The sequence below is a fragment of the Hevea brasiliensis genome, chromosome 10 (assembly GCF_030052815.1).
Source record: "Hevea brasiliensis isolate MT/VB/25A 57/8 chromosome 10, ASM3005281v1, whole genome shotgun sequence".
Classification (NCBI taxonomy): Eukaryota; Viridiplantae; Streptophyta; class Magnoliopsida; order Malpighiales; family Euphorbiaceae; genus Hevea; species Hevea brasiliensis.
The window spans coordinates 88126106-88145578 of NC_079502.1; the positions used below are offsets into that span (position 1 = coordinate 88126106).

General features: G+C 32.6%; 1 protein-coding gene across 1 annotated transcript; it reads left to right on the forward strand.

Moving 5' to 3' along the window:
• The first annotated feature begins 7705 nt into the window (after window positions 1–7705).
• On the forward strand, window positions 7706–9595 carry LOC110670770 (2-methylbutanal oxime monooxygenase-like). Its single transcript, XM_021832942.2, has 2 exons — window positions 7706–8646; window positions 8915–9595. Exons 1-2 carry the CDS (start codon window positions 7729–7731, stop codon window positions 9530–9532), a joined length of 1536 nt encoding a protein of 511 aa, XP_021688634.2. The 5' UTR covers window positions 7706–7728; the 3' UTR covers window positions 9533–9595.
• The last annotated feature ends 9878 nt before the right edge of the window (window positions 9596–19473 follow it).

Genomic DNA, 19473 nt, shown 5'->3' on the forward strand with positions numbered 1-19473 from the left:
TGATTCATGTAAAATAAAAATACCTTTTTTTTTAAATAATATAAATGAGAAAGGATAATTTTTTACAAAGTCAATATTCCTATTCTTCCCATTCATATATATACATATATGTGTTTTGGTTGATGTCTGAACAAGGAAGGTAATAATAACAATAATAGAAGGAATCTTATCTATATCTAAGAAAGCTCCTCCAGCAATAATTTTTCCCTTTTTTGGATTATGTCTAAAAAAGGAGGGTAATTAAGTGGTAGGATGGGCTTACAACCTCTCGATGGGTGCACCTAATAATTTCTCATTTCATGGCTAATTATTAGATATATCTGGAGCACTAAAAAATAGTGCTCCCTCTTTCAAAGAAAAGTAGGTCATTTTTATAATATAGAGAGTGGGTCCCACATGATTGTGAGAGATCGATGGTGTATGTACACCGAGTGCACCTAATAATTTCTCTCTTCATGGCTAATTATTAGATACACCGAGAGCACTAAAAAATAGTGCTCCATCTTTCAAAGAAAAATGAGCCATTCCTATAATATAGAGAGTGGATCCTACATGATTGTGAGAGATGGTGCATGTACACCGAGTACACCTAATAATTTCTCACTTCATGACTAATTATTATATACATCGGGAGCACTAAAAAATAGTGCTCTCTCTTTCAAAGAAAAGTAGGTCATTCCTATAATATAGAGAGTGAGTTTCACATGATTGCGAGAGATAATGCATGTACACCTGGTGTACCTAATAATTTCTCTCTTCATGGCTAATTATTAGATACACCGGGAGCACTAAAAAATAGTGCTCCATCTTTCAAAGAAAAGTGGGTCATTCCTATAATATAGAGAGTGAGTCTCACATGATTGTGAGAGATGGTGCATGTACATCGGGTGTACCTAATAATTTCTCTTGCTTCAGTCCCCACCTCATCCTTTTTAAATATAATAACTTTGCTCTTACCATGGGCCAATATATATAACTGGTTATGGAGAATTATTTTTTTTTAATTTTATTTTAATAATATAATTTAATATTTATTTTTATATTATATATTTTTTAAAATATAATAAAATTTTGTTATTGTTAAACTTTTAATTAATTTTGTTAAATGTAATTTAAATTTGTATTAAAATTTTGAATAATTATATGGCTATTAAAATTAAATTAGTTTTATTTTAAATGATTATTTTTTACTTTTTAATATTTATTTATAAAGATATAATAAAATAATATATTATATTTTTAATAGCAACTGATATAACCTTGTATTTGATAAAGACCATAAAGATATATGCTACTTTAATATTAAATTTTAAATAAGTTGACAAAGGCTAAAAAATATATGTCATTTAATTTTAAGTTTTAAAATAAGTTGACTAATTCTTAATTATATTAACTTAAGTCTTTTAATATGTCACTTGGCATTTTTTAAAGAAGTCAAATGACTTATTTTTATGAGCTATTTTCTAATATGGTGTTTTATGGCGTTTTGGACTTATTAAAGAATTTCTCGTTAGCATAATTATAGCAATTAGCATAATTATAGCAATTAGCATAATTACAGTAATTAATTAATATGATTATAGGAGATTTATAGCATAATTATAGCAATTATTATTCTTGTCTAAATTAGCTCATATTTCTAAATTAGTTCATATTCTCATGTATAAATAGATGTAATATCTCTGTAAATGAGACAGACAAAGACACAGACAAATACACAATCCTTTTCTTCATTACTTGTATTCTTTCTTCTAACATGGTATCAGAGCCATAAAGCTTTTATTTATAGTTTCTGGGGTCTCTCTTCTCTCTCTACAACATGTTCTGGTTCATTCTTTTATTTCTGTTATTATACCAAAGTGCCGTTTCCAAATCCTGATCCAGGGGATTGTGATGTGCTCAATATTAGTCCAACTACACCTGCCTCTGTTGAATCGCACGGTGTTGATCCGCACTGCTCGCATCCGCTCCTAGCACTACTCTTCGTCGTTCTACCGTCCGGTTTAATCGCCTCTGTTGAATCGCACGATTATTGATCCGATACTGCGCTGCATTCGCTCCTAGCACTACTCTTCGTAGTTCTACCCGTCGGCTTTAATCGCCTCTGTTGAATCTGCACGATTGTTGATCCAAGACTGCGCTGCATTCGCTCCTAGCACTACTCTTCGTAGTTCTACCCGTCGCTTTAATCGCCTCTGTTGAATCTGCACGATTGTTGATCCAGACTGCGCTGCATTCGCTCCTAGCACTACTCTTCGTAGTTCTACTCGCCCGCTTTACTGTCTCGTTGAATCGCACGATTGTTGATCCAAGACTGCGCTGCATCTGCTCCTAGCTGCATCTGCTCCTAGCACTACTCTTCGTAGTTCTACCCGTCCAGTTACATCTCTGTTGAATCTGCACGGCTTGTTGATCCAAGACTGTGCTCGCATCTGCTCCTAGCACTACTCTTCGTCGTTCTACCCGTTCAGTTTGATTCCTGTCTCCTCTATCAGCCAAACCGCTGATATATTCACCAAAACGCATCATCCCACTCGCTTTCAGGATCTCTTAAGCAAACTCAAGTTGGCACATGCGCTACCACCTTGAGTTTGAGGGGGGGTGTTAGCATAATTATAGCAATTAGCATAATTATAGCAATTAGCATAATTACAGTAATTAATTAATATGATTATAGGAGATTTATAGCATAATTATAGCAATTATTATTCTTGTCTAAATTAGCTCATATTTCTAAATTAGTTCATATTCTCATGTATAAATAGATGTAATATCTCTGTAAATGAGACAGACAAAGACACAGACAAATACACAATCCTTTTCTTCATTACTTGTATTCTTTCTTCTAACATTCTCTATTCTACTTATCCTTTTATCTTTCTTGTTTTGTTCTTAGTTTCAGTTCATAAATATCAAAACTATAAAAACATTTTTTTTTATCCTTTCTTTTTACTTTATTGCAAGTTAAAATCAGAAAATACTAAAAAGAGTTACAATATGATATAATTCAATCTTTGTATTTTGAGTGTTCTTGCTTGATTCCACTTAGTTCCATACTCTTTTCAATTTACTTTACTTGTTTTCTTTCTCTCAATTAAAATTTTCTTTTTATTTAATTCAATTGAGTTATTTCTTTCTTCACCAAGGCACATCAGTTAGTTTTGAATGTGAATCAATAAGGGTAAAGAGGGAGAAATCGATTTATTAAATCAAAGGGTGTCTATCAATTATTAGTTTGGCTGAATCAAAGGGTTTCTTTGAATTATTGATATGGCTAAATCTAACTCCGTATCAAGTATGCTTTCTATATCTGTGAAAATTTATTTGTTCAAGATCCATTATTAGGGTGGTAGTTAAATCTTATGTTTATGATTATATTATATTTATGATTGTTATGATCTATTAAAAATTCTTTTACATGTAGCATCAGAGCCTTAGATTCTAAACAATTAAATTTCTCTATTAAATTTATGATGATGAATATGATATTGATGTTCTTGCTTGTTATTAGATATGGGTAGAATTAAAATACAGATCGTGAAAGTTTAATGATGATGATGATGATGATGATGACAATAATAATAATAATAATAATAATAATAATAATAATAATAATAATAATAATAATAATAATAATAATATTAAAGTTTGACTCAATTAAGTTATGGGCATGAGGATTATTAAAATGACAAAAAATCATGTTATACAGAGATTTATGTTTGGGATCAAGTTCTCTCAAAAGAAAGGAATTAAAAGAAAAAAAAATATTAAAGTGGCCGAATTGTTTTGGCCATGAATTTCAAAACACGTAAAAACATATTTGTGATGAAAAATGCTTAAAATTAATTAATAAATTAAAGTTTTGGCCCAAATTTAATTAGGTTATGAAAGTTCAACCTGATGAAAAAAATGTATTAGAAAGAATATTTTTGGGAATAAGTTCTCTCGAAAGCAAGAAAAAAAAAATTAAAATTATGTTTTCTAACCAATCTAATTAAGATTTGTAATTAAATCAAATGATTGAACGAATATTAGATTTATTCAGATACAAAAATTTATGTGCATGACTTATGTTATTTCTTTTGGTTTGTTAGTCATCAAAGTGGCTATGATGGCTATCAATAATCCATATTAATAGATCGCTATATTGAACAATGAATTAATTGATACCCACTAATCATCAGAACTTAAAGATTTTATCTAAAAGTAAATTTTTATTTTATGAACAATGAGAATTATCTGGACAATAATATTTTATCAAATATATATTGAATGCTTAAAGACAGCATGTATATTTAATGTAAGTTAATTATTATATAATCAAATTTAAATGCATTTAATTTAGGAAAATATATTATAGTATCTAATTAAAGGAGAACTATAGTATACTCTAATTGTTTAAAGTTACTTGAATCTATTTTGAGCATATAAATATCATATTGCAGCTGTTTCTCTTCATTAGCAAGCTTAATCTGTTATTATTTTAATGGGTTGAACTTTCTTCAATGGTGTGAGCAAGTCAATCTTCATTTAGGCGTCTTGGACCTTGAATTGGCATCATTGGACTACTAACTCAATGCTAATATGGATACAAGTAGTGAGGAAGAGAATTTATACCATAAACAATGGGAATGGTTAAATAGATTGAGTTTTATATTTTTACAAATGACTATTGCCAATAACATTAAGATTACAATTCCCTAAACTAAATATACAAAAGAACACCTTAAACTTACAAAAGATATGTTTCATTCTGAAGTTAAGTGACTCATTGGTACTCTAATGACAGAACTCATGACCATGAGTTATGATGGGTTGAAGAGTATGTAGAGCACATTATTGGAACGAGTGATATTATAGCAAAATTAGAAACCTTAAGGATGATGGTTGATAATTCATTCTTGGTGTAGTTCATTCTGACCTCCTGAATATGAGCCATTTCAAATTAATTACAACACTATTAAGGATAAGTGGAATGATAATGAATTGGCTAGTAAGCTAGTTTAGGAGGAAACAAGACTGAACAATCAAGGGACTCATTCTCTAAGCATTATGGGTCAAGAAGCTGATAAAAGACTTAAAGTTAAAGCCTACAAGTTTAAAAAGAAAAAGAAATGATCTTCAAATATTAATCAAGCTGAGGAAAAGGAGCAAATTACAGATAAGTGTCACTTCTGTATGAAAGTAGGACACTATTAAAAAGATTGCCTAAAAGATAAAGCTTGATTTGAAAAGAAATATAATCTTTATGCTTATGTATATTTCAAATCAAACTTATTTGAAGTTTCCAACAATACTTGGCGGCTTCATTTTGGTGCTACTACTCATGTATTCAATTTGATGAAAGGATTCCTTACAATCCAAATCGCACACCCAACTAAGACTTCCTATATAGGGAACTTTATAAAGATTTCAATTAAAGGCATAGAGACTTACCATTTGTTTTTAGATAATGGTTATCACCTAGACCTATTATAGACCCTCTAAGTGCTTTTTAATTTTCAGGAATGCCATTTTTGTTTTTTTTCAAAACTTGATGAATTTGAGTTTAATGTTAAGTTTGAGCATGAATGTTTCAGTTTATTTAATAATAATGATAATTGCATTATTGTTTCTGGATATAGGCTGAAACTTGATGATAATTTTATTAAATCTTTGCCTGTCACTTGTAGTAATATTAGAATTAAGCATAGTAAATTAAATGAAAATTATATTTTTTATGGCATAAGCATTTGGATCATATATCTAAATAACGATTAAAAAGGTCAATAAAGAATAGAATTTTACCGAATATAGATATCACGGATCTTTTTTGGTTTATGTCTGAATGAACAAGGAGGGTAATTAAGTGGTCGGATGGGCTTACGACCTCTTGTTTGGTTCGCTTCATTCCCCACCTCATCCTTTTTAAATATAAAAACTTTGCTCTCACCGTGGGCCAATTTATATAACAGGTCATGACAAATTATTTTTTTTTTAATATTATTTTAATAATATAATTTAATATTTATTTTTATATGTTATATTTTTAAAATATAATAAAATTTTGTTTTTGTTAAACTTTTTAATTGATTTTGTTAAATGTAATTTAAATTTGTATTAAAATTTTAAATAATTATATGGCTATTAAAATTAAATTAATTTTAGTTTTAAATGATTATTTTTTATTTTTTAAATATTTATTTATAAATATATAACAAAATAATATCTTATATTTTTAATATCAACTGATATAACTTTGTATTTGATAAAGGCTATGAAGATATATGCTATTTTAATTTTAAAATTTAAAATAGGTTGATAAAGGCTAAAAATATATGTCATTTAATTTTAAATTTTAAAATAAGTTAATAAGTTGGCTAATTCTCAATTATATTAACTTTAGTTTTTTAATATGCTACTCGACAATTTTTAAAGAAGTCAAATGACTTATTTTTGTGAGCTATTTTTTAAAGTTTAGCTTTTATATATATATATATATATATATATATATATATATATATAACATTGACTATTGGTCGGTTCGGCCTAAGGAGTGTGCTGGCACTATCAGTAGTATGACGAGTACCTCAAAAGCGAGCACGAAAGGAAGGCTATGCTTTCAAGCGTTTGGAGTTCCCTACTAGGTTTTCTTTGTCCCACGTAGGAAAGACCATAAGTAGCCCGCCCAACTCTACTTACTCTCATAACCTCCTTTTTCTGAAGGCTATATTTCAAATTCACTGGGGTGAAATCATAGCACAGAAATCTCTTAGATAGACGAAGGTAGGAGCTTTTGTATAAGTAACTTCCTTCTCCTCCCATTTCAGTACTTTGCTTGAAAGGCCAATTCGGCCAAGCCTATCTTAAACGGCCATCCCCTCTCCAACTAGATAGAAGAAGCTTTCTCACTGGGTTAGGGGGAGATATTGTGAAACATTTATTTTTTATAATTTTATTTTTTACCAAATATTTAATAAATTTTTATAATATTTTATTATAATATAGATAATGTGAAATATTTATTTTTTATTTTTCATTAAATATTTAATAAATTTTATAATATTAGCAAAAAAAAAATATTTAGTGGAATCGTTTATTTAATTAGTTAATTTAAAATGAATATATATATATATATAACTATTAAAATTTAAAATAATTTAAAATAAAAAAATAAATTTTAATAATCAACACATTTTATAATTATTTTACGACATTAGAAATAAAAATGATAAACAGATCAAAGCGTTTTTTTCTTCTTATTTATGTTACCTAATATAACTAAAATAATATATATATATATATATATCTCAGATTTTATATATTATTTAAAATATTAAAAATAATATTTTATAAATAAATTATTATTTTTTTAGAAAAATAAATTATATAATTACTTCAACTCTTTTTATATGTATTAATTCAAAAAAAAAAAAGACTCCAATTATATATTGTTTTATTAATTTTAATGAAAATTTATTAAAAATATTATATATATTATATATATATTTTTAATTTTTTTTTTATAAACTTGAGTGACAACAATCAAAACATTCTTTTTACAAATTTTATCACTTCCATCTATCTCCAACGGAAACTTGATTATTTATTTATAATTAATTGTAATCAATAAAAAAATATTAATTATTTCATTTGCGATTGTGATTAAAATATATGCATGATCACTTGGTTGGCTTACTACATAAGGGGGAGGGCCGGAGGGGACACTTAACCAGAAAGAAGCTAAAGATGTCTATGGCCACTCTAACCTCACTGCCTCCGCAATGGCTTTCCATTGTTGCAGTCTTTCTCCTTCCAATTCTCACTTTGCTTCTCTTCAGAGGCAAAGACGACAACAAGAAGAAAGGACTCAAAATCCCTCCTGGTCCAGGACAGCTTCCCTTCATTGGCAATCTTCACCAATTGAGTAGACAACCTTACGTCGATTTTTGGAAAATGGCCAAGAAATATGGCCCTGTGGTGCAGCTTCAACTTGGTAGATGCCCAACAGTTGTACTTTCCAGCACTGAAACCGCCAAGGAACTGATGAAAGATCGTGATGTTGAGTGCTGTAGCCGCCCATTATCAGTCGGTCCAGGACAACTGTCTTATAACTTCTTGGATGTTGCTTTTTCTCCTTTCTCAGACTACTGGAGAGAAATGCGTAAGCTCTTCATTTCTAAGCTTCTCAGCATGAGAAGAGTTCAGTCTTTTCGGTATGCAAGGGAGGAACAAATGGACAAATTGATTGAAATCTTGGATGGTGCATATCCAAACCCAGTTAATCTCACTGAAAAAGTTTTCAATATGATGGATGGAATCATTGGTACTATTGCATTTGGAAGGACAACCTATGCCCAGCAAGAGTTTCGGGATGGTTTTATGAAGGTGCTTGCTGCAACCATGGACATGTTGGCTAGCTTCGACGCGGAGAATTTCTTCCCAGTTGTTGGAAAATTTATTGATTATTTGTCAGGGGCTCTTGCTAAGAGGCAGCGGACATTTAATAACATAGATCGCTACTTCCAGAAGGTGATCGAACAGCATCTTGATCCTAATAGGCCTAAACCAGAAACTGAAGATATTGTTGATGTCTTGATCGGGTTGATGAAGGACGGGAGTGCCTCTTTCAAAATCACCGGTGATCACGTCAAGGCAATTCTCATGGTAAGATCAATCCCCTGCTACGTGTTCTTTTCACCCAATTAAATTTTGAGTATATAAAATCTTTCTCCAAATAATAAATTGTCATTTTCAAATTCTGAGTCATTTTTTCTTCATTTGTAAATAAAAAAATTAGTATAATAACAAGTGTCCACATAAAAACAGGGTATAAAATTCCAAATAACTTGGTTTAGTTATTATAAATTATGATTGTTTATAAATCATTTGCAGATCTCAAGCTAATCTTGGGGATTATAATTTCCTTTTGTAGAATGTATTTGTGGGTGGGACTGATACAAGTGCAGTGACAATAACATGGGCATTCTCAGAGCTACTCAAGAACCCTAAACTGATGAAGAAAGCACAAGAAGAAGTGAGAAACGCTGTTGGTCCGAATAAGAGAAGAGTAGAAGGAAAAGAGGTGGAAAAAATCAAATACATAGACTGCATAGTAAAAGAAACATTTAGGAAGCATCCACCAACGCCACTACTAATCCCACACTTCAGCATGAGGCATTGCAAGATTGGTGGATATGATATTCCCCCAGGATCAACAATTTACGTCAACGCTTGGGCTATGGGAAAAGATGCCACCATCTGGGACAATCCTGAGGAGTTCTACCCAGATAGATTTATGAACAGTGAAGTTGATTACAGAGGGTCTCACTTTGAGTTGGTACCATTTGGAGCTGGTCGCAGGATTTGCCCTGGTTTGGCTATGGCTACAACTGCTGTGAAGTACATATTGGCTAATCTTTTGTATGGGTGGGACTACGAGATGCCTGAAGGACAGAAGTTTGAGGACTTCCCTCTGATTGAGGAAGGTGGACTCTCAGTTCATAACAAACAAGATATCATGGTTATTCCTGAAAAACACAAGTGGGATTGATTGATTATGTGTAATTGATTATCCGGCTGCAATAATAAAATAAAATAGAATGAAGTTTCAGGACTTTCTGTTTCAAAAAAAATCATCTCCTAGCTAGTAATTATTCCCTCTGCTAATAAAATAAAATAGAATGAATTTTCAGGACTTTCTGTTTCAAAAAAAAAAAAAAAAATCATCTCCTAGCTAGTAATTAATCCCTCTGCTACTAAAAATTTCTCTCTTGTATTTATTTTCCCTATCCTAGCTAGTAATTTGAGCACTAGATTTATCCCTATTTATCCCTATCCTAGCTAGTAATTTGAACACTGGATTTATCCCTATCCTAGCTGGTAATTTGAGGACTGGATTTATAGATACCACTATCTATGATGCAACAAGCTATTAACACTTCATTTCAAAAAAAAAAAACAAAAAAAAGCTATTAACACTTCTTTTCACATCATTAAAGAGTATAAATTAATATTTGATTTAACTTATAAATTAAAATTTTAAAGTGAAAAGATATAATTTAAAAATATTTTTTAAAATAAAAAGTAATCCTAAAATATTAGCTTAAAAATTCTTTACTTACAATTTAGTTTCCATTTTGTTTTGCATAAAATATTTTCTAAAATTAGTTTTTACAATTTTTTAATTTTTGGAACATTCATAAAATATTTTTTTCTGGCCAAAAGAAAAAAAAAAGCTATTAATTTAATATTGCAATTAAAGTTCTTTTTATTTTACGGAAAATAACTTATATATGTAAAATATTTTTTATGAAAAATTTTTTTATTATTTGGTTGTGATGTTAAACTAATGGTATGCATTTATATATGTACGTGTAGACCCTTATTTTGTGATGAGTATGTGCACTGAGGCCGTGGGAAACCCGATGATGAAAAATTATATGACTGTAAGATGTAATTGGAGGCATGGAGCTGAATTATTAATTCCGTGGCATGATCTTGAAAAAATAAAAATAATAATAAAGTTTTGGGGAAATTAATTTAATTAAATTTAAATAAAATTTTATTTTGTTTAAATTTAATATGGGTAGTTCTTAAATGGATCTAATTAAGTTTAATTGGGCTCTATGGGCCTAAGAAAGTCTAGTTATGAATTTTAAATGGAGCCCATTTAATTATTTTCTGAAAATTAAAATAATAAAATATCTCTCTCCTCCTTGGCCCCACTCTCTTCCTCACTCCCTATTGGTGCCTTCCATTTTTTCCTGTCTTCCTATTGGTTGAAACACCTCACCCATATCCCAGCCTTATTCGAATTCTGCAATCGTAGTTATTTAAGTCATCTAAACTTTATCACCTTAAGACTCCAAATCCTACCACACCTCTTCCTCACTCCCTATTGGTGCCTTCCATTTTTTCCTGTCTTCCTATTAGTTGAAACACCTCACCCATATCCCAGTCTTATTCGAACTCTGCAATCGTAGTTGTTTAAGTCATCTAAACTTTATCATCCTAAGACTCCAAACCCTATCACACCTCTCTCCCAAAACCCTATAAATACCCCACTAGAGAAGGGAAGAAGAGGATGGGAGGAAAGAGGAAGAGAAAATTCAGAGCTATAGGAAATTTAGAGATATTCAAGACTCTTTGAGTTCTTCCTTATTTTTTCTTTTCTTCAAGAAGATTTTCATACAAGATTTCTGGAAGGTCAGTTTTTATTGTTTTCTTTTCAAGATCTATGCCATACAATATTTTAATTCTATGCTCTTTGTCTTCAATTTATTTTATATGTTCATATAGATCATGTAATCATGTTTAATTTGAGGGGATACACAACTCTGCACATGTTTAGTTTCTGTCTCCATATTTTTATTATTTTTCTTTATGTTCTGAATCTGTAAAAAATTTGTAAAAATTATATTCATATTCTACACGAAATTCCATTAATTTTAAGCTCAAGAATCACTAAAAAAGCTTTAATATTTTATAAGTTATGGCTGTTTGAAATTAGGGTTCCTGTAAAATCTGATTTGCAGGATATCCGACTTGTGGAGCCCATATCTTCCTTGTTCCTTAATATTTTTGTGTAAATCTAGTGTCTAAAATTAATTTCAGACTCTTATGAATCTTTTCCAATTGGTTTTGCATTCATATCTATTGTGGTTAATGAGTTATAAATTTTATAAAAAAGTAGTACGATTTTGTCACTAAGAAAAGTTACGATTTATGTAGACCATTCGGTTAGGGTTTTGTTTGATTTATAAATTTTATGATCTTGTATGATATGTAGGCTATCTTCTGTAATTTTTTTATGATTTTTAGGCATGTATAACTATTTTTAAAAAATCGGATTTCTTACTACTGTTAATCTGCCAAAATTTAAAAATTGTATATTTATGCATGTTCTTGTCTTTTCTTGGGTTTTAATTGATATTTGATCTATTTTTTCATGTTCTTTTAATTCAAGAAGTGTTATGAAGTGTTTGGATAATGTTAGAAGACTTAGACCATTAGGTAGTTGTAATTAATTAGGAATCTTAACCCTTTAGGAGACTAGAGTTAGAATCCAATGTAAATTGTTATTAATATTTTCTTTATTTCTTTTATTTTCTTTAGTTTCTTTATTTTTTATTACAAACAAAATTGGTAAGTAGCCCTAAGGTAAGTACCAAAGAGGGCATTTGCGTGGAGCTTATATGGAGCTAAACGGGAGTAAGCCAGGGATATCATTGCTATACTAGAAGAGAAGACCCTTTTTTAAGGGTAGCTTGCCCCAATGGCAACTGCATTTACCAATAGGTAAGTAGCTCTAAACTTCTCGAATAACTATTGGCATGAAATTGTAGTAATAATAGAACTTTTATTTGGTAAATTAAAATTAACTTTGTTTTTAATTTAACTGACTTTTGCATGTAATTAATTTAAATAAATACTTTGTAAATTAAAATTAATCTTGTTTGTAAATTAAACTAACATTGCCATGTAAAATAAATTTAATTGAATACTTGGTAATTATAAAATAAATTTGCATGTTAGAAATCTTTATTAGGTTGTGATTATTTGGGACTTATGTGATATTAGAATAAATTACACATGTACATAATTAACTTAGTTCAATTATCCTTAGGGTAACTTGGTGAAAATTAATTAATTAGGTTAAATAGAAACGTAGGGTTATTTGAAATTGAATTTGTTTGTAAATTAAATTCTCAATAATAAATTAATTTTAGTCATCTAGTAAATATCATTCAAATAATTAGCAACCCCATAGATAGGAATTACTTGTGCATGAAAATTATGTGTAAACAACAACCCTTTTGTGAATTACTTACGTGTGTAGGATTAGAATTGCATTTTTTAGGATAAAGTTTAATAAAGGAATAATAAACAAGACTTCTAGAAACATTAGTAGAGGACTGGCACTCGAATCAACGAGGTTAGACCAGGCGTAAGGGGTGCCTAACACCTTCCCCTTATGTACCCACTATCCCGAACCTAGACATTGGGCTATGGTAATGACGGTTGTGGAAACTCTGCAAGGAGTAAGTTGCCATCCATGACCCTCGGAAGAAACACTGAATATGTCCCGGTTATTACCCGGGTGGCGACTCCTGTCTATCTATGCCTTAGTGGCATAAATCCTTAGTACCGTGGTAGTGTTATGGGAAGACGGTACTTACCAGTGGTTTGATTCTATTAGGATTGTATGAAGTGCATGTCTAGGAAATGCTGTCTAAGGAGGTGGTACTTAAGTGAGACCATTGTGACTCCACCATCTTTCCTGGGCATTACCTGGTGCATTTTATATAATTCTAATGGATGATACTTTGCCTCACTCCCCCCTCCCTACAGTTTGGCGACTCCGCTGGGGACTAAATGGATAGTTACTCCAACATGTTTCTATTAGTCTAATATTATTCCTCTGTTAAACTTTTTGCATTACACTACACTATCACACGGATCACCCTTACCCTTTTTAGCCCCGTTAGTACTAGCCAAGGAGACCATAGTTCTACTCGAGCTATGACGAATTGGTGAATGCTAACACCCCATGCCCGTACCTTCGAGTATATAAAAGAGCCACAGCTCCGGCCGTTGTGCTTAATGGACAAGCTCTCGCATGGGTGACCCTTTTCTTACCCAATGAAGCCCATGAGCCATAGATTTCAACCCTAGGTACCTCGTAGATTTTTGTTGTGCTGGATTTATAACCTTACCATTTAAACCATAAGGTCTAGTGGTAGTTGAGATGAACCTAGGCTTATGCATAAACCCAATGTGTGTATAGGCCCAAGTCCATTTCAAAACCCATGTTAAGCAAGATGATGCTTACTTATGGTTAAACTTTAAGGATATAAATCCTTTGTTTGTGAGGGAAGGATCGTCCTGGACCACCCCCTATTGGTGTGTCCAGTGTACCATAGCCTAGGATATAATTTTTTTTCTTACCCTGCACGTGAGAGTTGAAGGTATAAGGGGGCGAAAATTCAGTTCTTGAGATATTTTTTTTTTTTTTAGTTTTGATTCAGTCTTTGGTCCGATTTTAGTTCAGTTTATATGGTCTGGTTTTGGGTTCAATTTTGGTTCTATTGGTATGGTTCGGTTTTGGTTTATTAAAATTAAAGGCAAAAAAAAAAAAAAAAAAAAAAAGAAAAAAAAAGGTCCATTCATGCATTACATTCATGTACGTAGCATGCTTAGGTTAACCCTTAAATCCTATTTTTTTGAGCAAACATAGCCTCAAAGCACACCAAAGAGACTTCCAATCAGGTCACTTGGGTTAGGGAAGGGAAGAGACTAGTAAGGATTTCACTTGTACTACTTAAGATGGAAGAAACTATGGCCGTGCTTGATGAAATATTGAACGCTATGATGTTTGAGCTAGAAGAGAAAATTGTGGTCAACTTTAAAAAGAGGCCCCGAGGTAGGCCAATTAAGTGGCATTAAAGTTATTGAGGTTCAAATTGTGTCTCACACCTCAAGGAGATTTTTTCCAATTCAGCCAACCCTTATCCTAAGTTTTGGAGCGTCTCAAAGCTCAAGACCTCCCATAGCTCTTAGCACCCAGGCCACTACCAAATCCACTCCCACCTAGCTATGATATCAACCAATGTTGCCAATTCTACCAAGCCCACAGTCATGACACTGACTGATGCTTTCAACTTAAGCATGATATCTAAGACCTAATTGATGCCAAAAGGATAATTGACCCAGAAAATCAACCCAAAAGCCCCATGCCTAGCCAAAATTTCCACCTACACCAGGTCTCTACATGATATCCATCACCCCAAATAACCCTAACAGAATTATTGACTTTATCCAACCATCCAAAAGCCCAATGAACTTATCCAACCCATCCAAAAGCCTAGTGAACCTATCCAACCCATCCAAAAGCCCAATGAACCTCAGTCTATAATGGTTATGGATATTTGTGATAATTCTAGCTATGATGAGTGTCCTTTAGATGTTTTGACCAATTTTGATGAGGAGGTAGTTGTATTACAACTAGATGGTTTAGTTCCACTAGTGTCTGATTTTCAAGTTGTTAAGATCTATAAAAACTAGATGGATCTAAAAGTGGCTACTATGAAGAAAGGGATGAAGTTTTTTCTTAGCACAGGCCTAGGAGAAAGTATAGATGGTCTGGTGACTTTTCTTGAGATGATGGGACAGATCACGAGTTATGATTTGGGCTATGAGCCAAAAGAAGAGGAAGAAGAGCCAAAGCCTCCTAAGTTCTTGAAAAAGGGGGCAATTACCTTAACATATGATTAGGGGTTACCACATGTGAAAGAATTAATACAAAAAATCAGCACCATTGATCTAAAGACTGCATGGAAGCCAAGAACCTAAAGTTACACTCCTAAGTTTGAGTTTGTCTTTTGTAATGCTTACAGTTGTGATACTGATGTTTCCATTTCTGATGTACTTGATGAAGATTTCGAGGCAAAAATTACTAATATGACTAGTCCTTTTGCTTACTTATTTGATGTTTGTTCTAATAGGCATATGCATGGCATTCATAATCATTTAGAATCAGTTTCTATTAATGCATCAAAATCGATCTCTATTAATTTGGGTACACCAAATAATCCTAAAGACATTAAGTTAGCTGAAGATTTAACCCAAGAATAAAGAGATAAATTTATAGCCTTGTTAACAAAGTACCAAGAAGCACATGCCTCGAGCTTAAAATTAGATGGCCGATTCCCAAGCCAAGCTAGTGTCCCCATAGGAAAAGAATGATCAAAAGTTGACTTAGCTAGTTATCCTAATGAGGAGTAAAATTTCATGCTATGAAGGATTAATAGTAGCACATGTGGACCTAGAGGGAGAAGGAAAATAATATGAAGACATAAGGAGGTCTCTGGAAGTGAGAGAATACTCACAATAAGCCTATAAAAGAGATAAAGCAATAATTCATAGATTAGCCACTCAATTTACTTTAGCTGGGGGGCATTTCTACAAACTCTTATGTGTGATAGAAAAATAGGCTGAGCAAATAATGAAAGAAGTACATGCAGGAATATGTGGTCCCCATATGAATGGAAAGGTTCTAGTTGCAAAAAAAAAAGATGTTCGAAACATATAAGGATTAGCCTGAAAAAACTCCTTTATATTCTTTAAGGTTATCGTAGTACTACAAGGACATCCACGAGGGCAACCCCATTCTCTTTAGTGTATGGGACTAAAGCAATGCTATCCATTAAGCAAGAGCTCAGATCCTTAAGAGTGATGCTGGAAGCTAAGATCCTAAAAAAATGAGTGGGCTTAGAAGAGATATGAAGAACTAGCTTTGATTAAAAGAGAATGTGAGCCTTGTATCATATGCAGGCTTATCAGAGGAAGATAGCTAGGGCCTTTAATAAGAAGGTGAAGCTAAGAAAGATCAAAGAGGGAGACATGGTTTTGAAACAAGCTCGGCCCATCCCTTTTGATCCAAGAGGAAAGTTTAAGCCAAACTGGGATGGTCCATACCTAGTCAAAAAGATCTTGCTAGGAGGTGCTGTAAGAATATCAGACCTGGATGGGAATGAATTTCAAGAACCAGTCAACTTAGACAAGCTTAAACGGTACTTTGTGTGAGATAGACCCGCTAGGCTGAAAACTTACAAAAGATGGTCTAGGCAAAAGTAAGGGTCAAAGCAAAAAAAAAAAAAAAAAAGAAAAGAAAAGAAAAAAATGCTAGATTGAAAACCTGCAAAAGGCAGTCTAGGCAAAAGGAGAGATGAGAGAAGATCTGGATGAAAAACCTGAAAAGGCCATTCAGCAGGTTATAAAGCTTATTTCTAATTTTGGAAGGTTAGAAATTTGGCAAAACTAAATGTAAGAGGGAGTAATGGTGTACCTGAATAAATAAAGAAGTTTTTATTGCATTTACTAGGGATGGGTTTTATTTAATTATGATCGCAAATGTTTGTGTCTTGAGGGATACATCAAATGATTAAGTAATTGAGCTACATTGTTTTGATTTAACCTATTGTCTTGTGAGCATGATAGAATAGGTGCTTGATATGAATATCCTGCTGATTGTCTAATTTCAAAAAAAAAAAAAAAGAGAAAAAGAACAAGAAAAAGAAAATAAAAAAGAGAGCTCGCTAAGTGGAAAACCCGATAGGGCCGCTTAGGCAAAAGTTAGAGCAAGCCCGCTGAAATAAAAACTCGAAAGAGCATTTCAGGCAAAAGTTAGGGCACAAAGAATTGAGTTCATGGAAGAGAAAGGAGTCAAGGCAGAAAAAGTTTTGAAATAGCTGTAGAATAATGAAGCATGGGGGAGAGAAGAAAAAGAAAAATCAGAGGGAAATTGTATTGTGACCTTGAGGAAGTCTTTTTTGGTGAACAATTCTTCTAAAAAACTTTGAGGCTATAAGAAAGTTTTTGCAAAAAGAGGTCCCCCAGAGGACTAAGTTTTTTTTAGAATCTCTAGTAAAATCAGCATGCCCATGATAGGAAGTAGCATACAGGAAGCATAAAAATCAGAGAGAATTTTGAGACCCAGTCATCCTAATTTTTTTTCAAATCATGAATTAGATATTTTTTGGTAAGTCCTTAGACGTTGTTTAGGGCGCATGACATAGTTGTGTAAGGCATAGAAGAACATGCATCAACATGTCACCTATGGGTGTGTAAGGCGTAGAATAACATGCATCACCACAGTTTCAAGTGTCGAACTACGAGGGGGTCTGATTCTTCCTCAGGATAGCGGGGGGGATACGTAGGTAGTTTAGGATCGCAGTCCTAAATACGAACCCACAACATTTCATGACAGATATTTTTTGGTAAGTCCTTAGACGTTGTTTAGGGCATATGGCATAGTTGTGTAAGGCGTAGAAGAACACGCATCAACATGTCACCTGTAGGTGTGTAAGGCGTAGAAGAACATGCATCACCACAGTTTCAAGTGTCGAACTACGAGGGGGTCTGATTCTTCCTCAGGATAGCGAGGGGGATACGTAGGTAGTTTAGGACCGCGGTCCTAAATATGAACTCACAACATTTCATGACAAATGTTTTTTGGTAAGTCCTTAGACGTTGTTTAGGGCACATGGCATAGTTGTATAAGGCGTAGAAGAACACGCATCAACATGTCACCTGTAGGTGTGTAAGGCGTAGAAGAACATGCATCACCACAGTTTCAAGTGTCGAACTACGAGTGGGTCTGATTCTTCCTCAGGATAATGAGGGGGATACGTAGGTAGTTTAGGACTGTGGTCCTAAATACGAATCCACAACATTTCAAATCACACAGTTGCCATTGTCATGAGACCGTAGCTAGTCTCATGACACAGAGTGTATCGACAGAGCAAGATGCACTCAATTTTCACATGACACAGTTATCATTATTATGAGACCGAAGCTAGTCTCATGACGCAGAGTGTATCGACAGAGCAAGATACACTCATTTTTCACATGATACAGTTATTACTATTATGAGACCGTAGCTAGTCTTATAACATAGAGTATGTCGACCGAGCAAGATATACTTGATCCTCATAGTCAATGTTTCATAGTTATTAGAAATTTGAGTTTCACTTTGACGAAACATGAGCAATACTTTCGCATTGATTTCAACTTTCGCTAAAGTGGGGGGCAAACTGTAGACCCTTATTTTGTGATGAGTATGTGCATTGAGGCCGTGGGAAACCCGATGATGAAAAATTATATGACTGTAAGATGTAATTGGAGGCATGGAGCTGAATTATTAATTCCGTGGCATGATCTTGAAAAAATAAAAATAATAATAAAGTTTTGGGGAAATTAATTTAATTAAATTTAAATAAAATTTTATTTTGTTTAAATTTAATATGGGTAGTTCTTAAATGGATCTAATTAAGTTTAATTGGGCTCTATGGGCCTAAGAAAGCCTAGTTATGAATTTTAAATGGAGCCCATTTAATTATTTTCTGAAAATTAAAATAATAAAATATCTCTCTCCTCCTTGGCCCCACTCTCTTCCTCACTCCCTATTGGTGCCTTCCATTTTTTCCTGTCTTCATATTGGTTGAAACACCTCACCCATATCCCAGTCTTATTCGAATTCTGCAATCGTAGTTATTTAAGTCATCTAAACTTTATCACCTTAAGACTCCAAATCCTACCACACCTCTTCCTCACTCCCTATTGGTGCCTTCCATTTTTTCCTGTCTTCCTATTGGTTGAAACACCTCACCCATATCCCAGTCTTATTCGAACTCTGCAATCGTAGTTGTTTAAGTCATCTAAACTTTATCATCCTAAGACTCCAAACCCTATCACACCTCTCTCCCAAAACCCTATAAATACCCCACTAGAGAAGGGAAGAAGAGGATGGGAGGAAAGAGGAAGAGAAAATTCAGAGCTATAGGAAATTTAGAGATATTCAAGACTCTTTGAGTTCTTCCTTATTTTTTCTTTTCTTCAAGAAGATTTTCATACAAGATTTCTGGAAGGTCAGTTTTTATTATTTTCTTTTCAAGATCTATGCCATACAATATTTTAATTCTATGCTCTTTG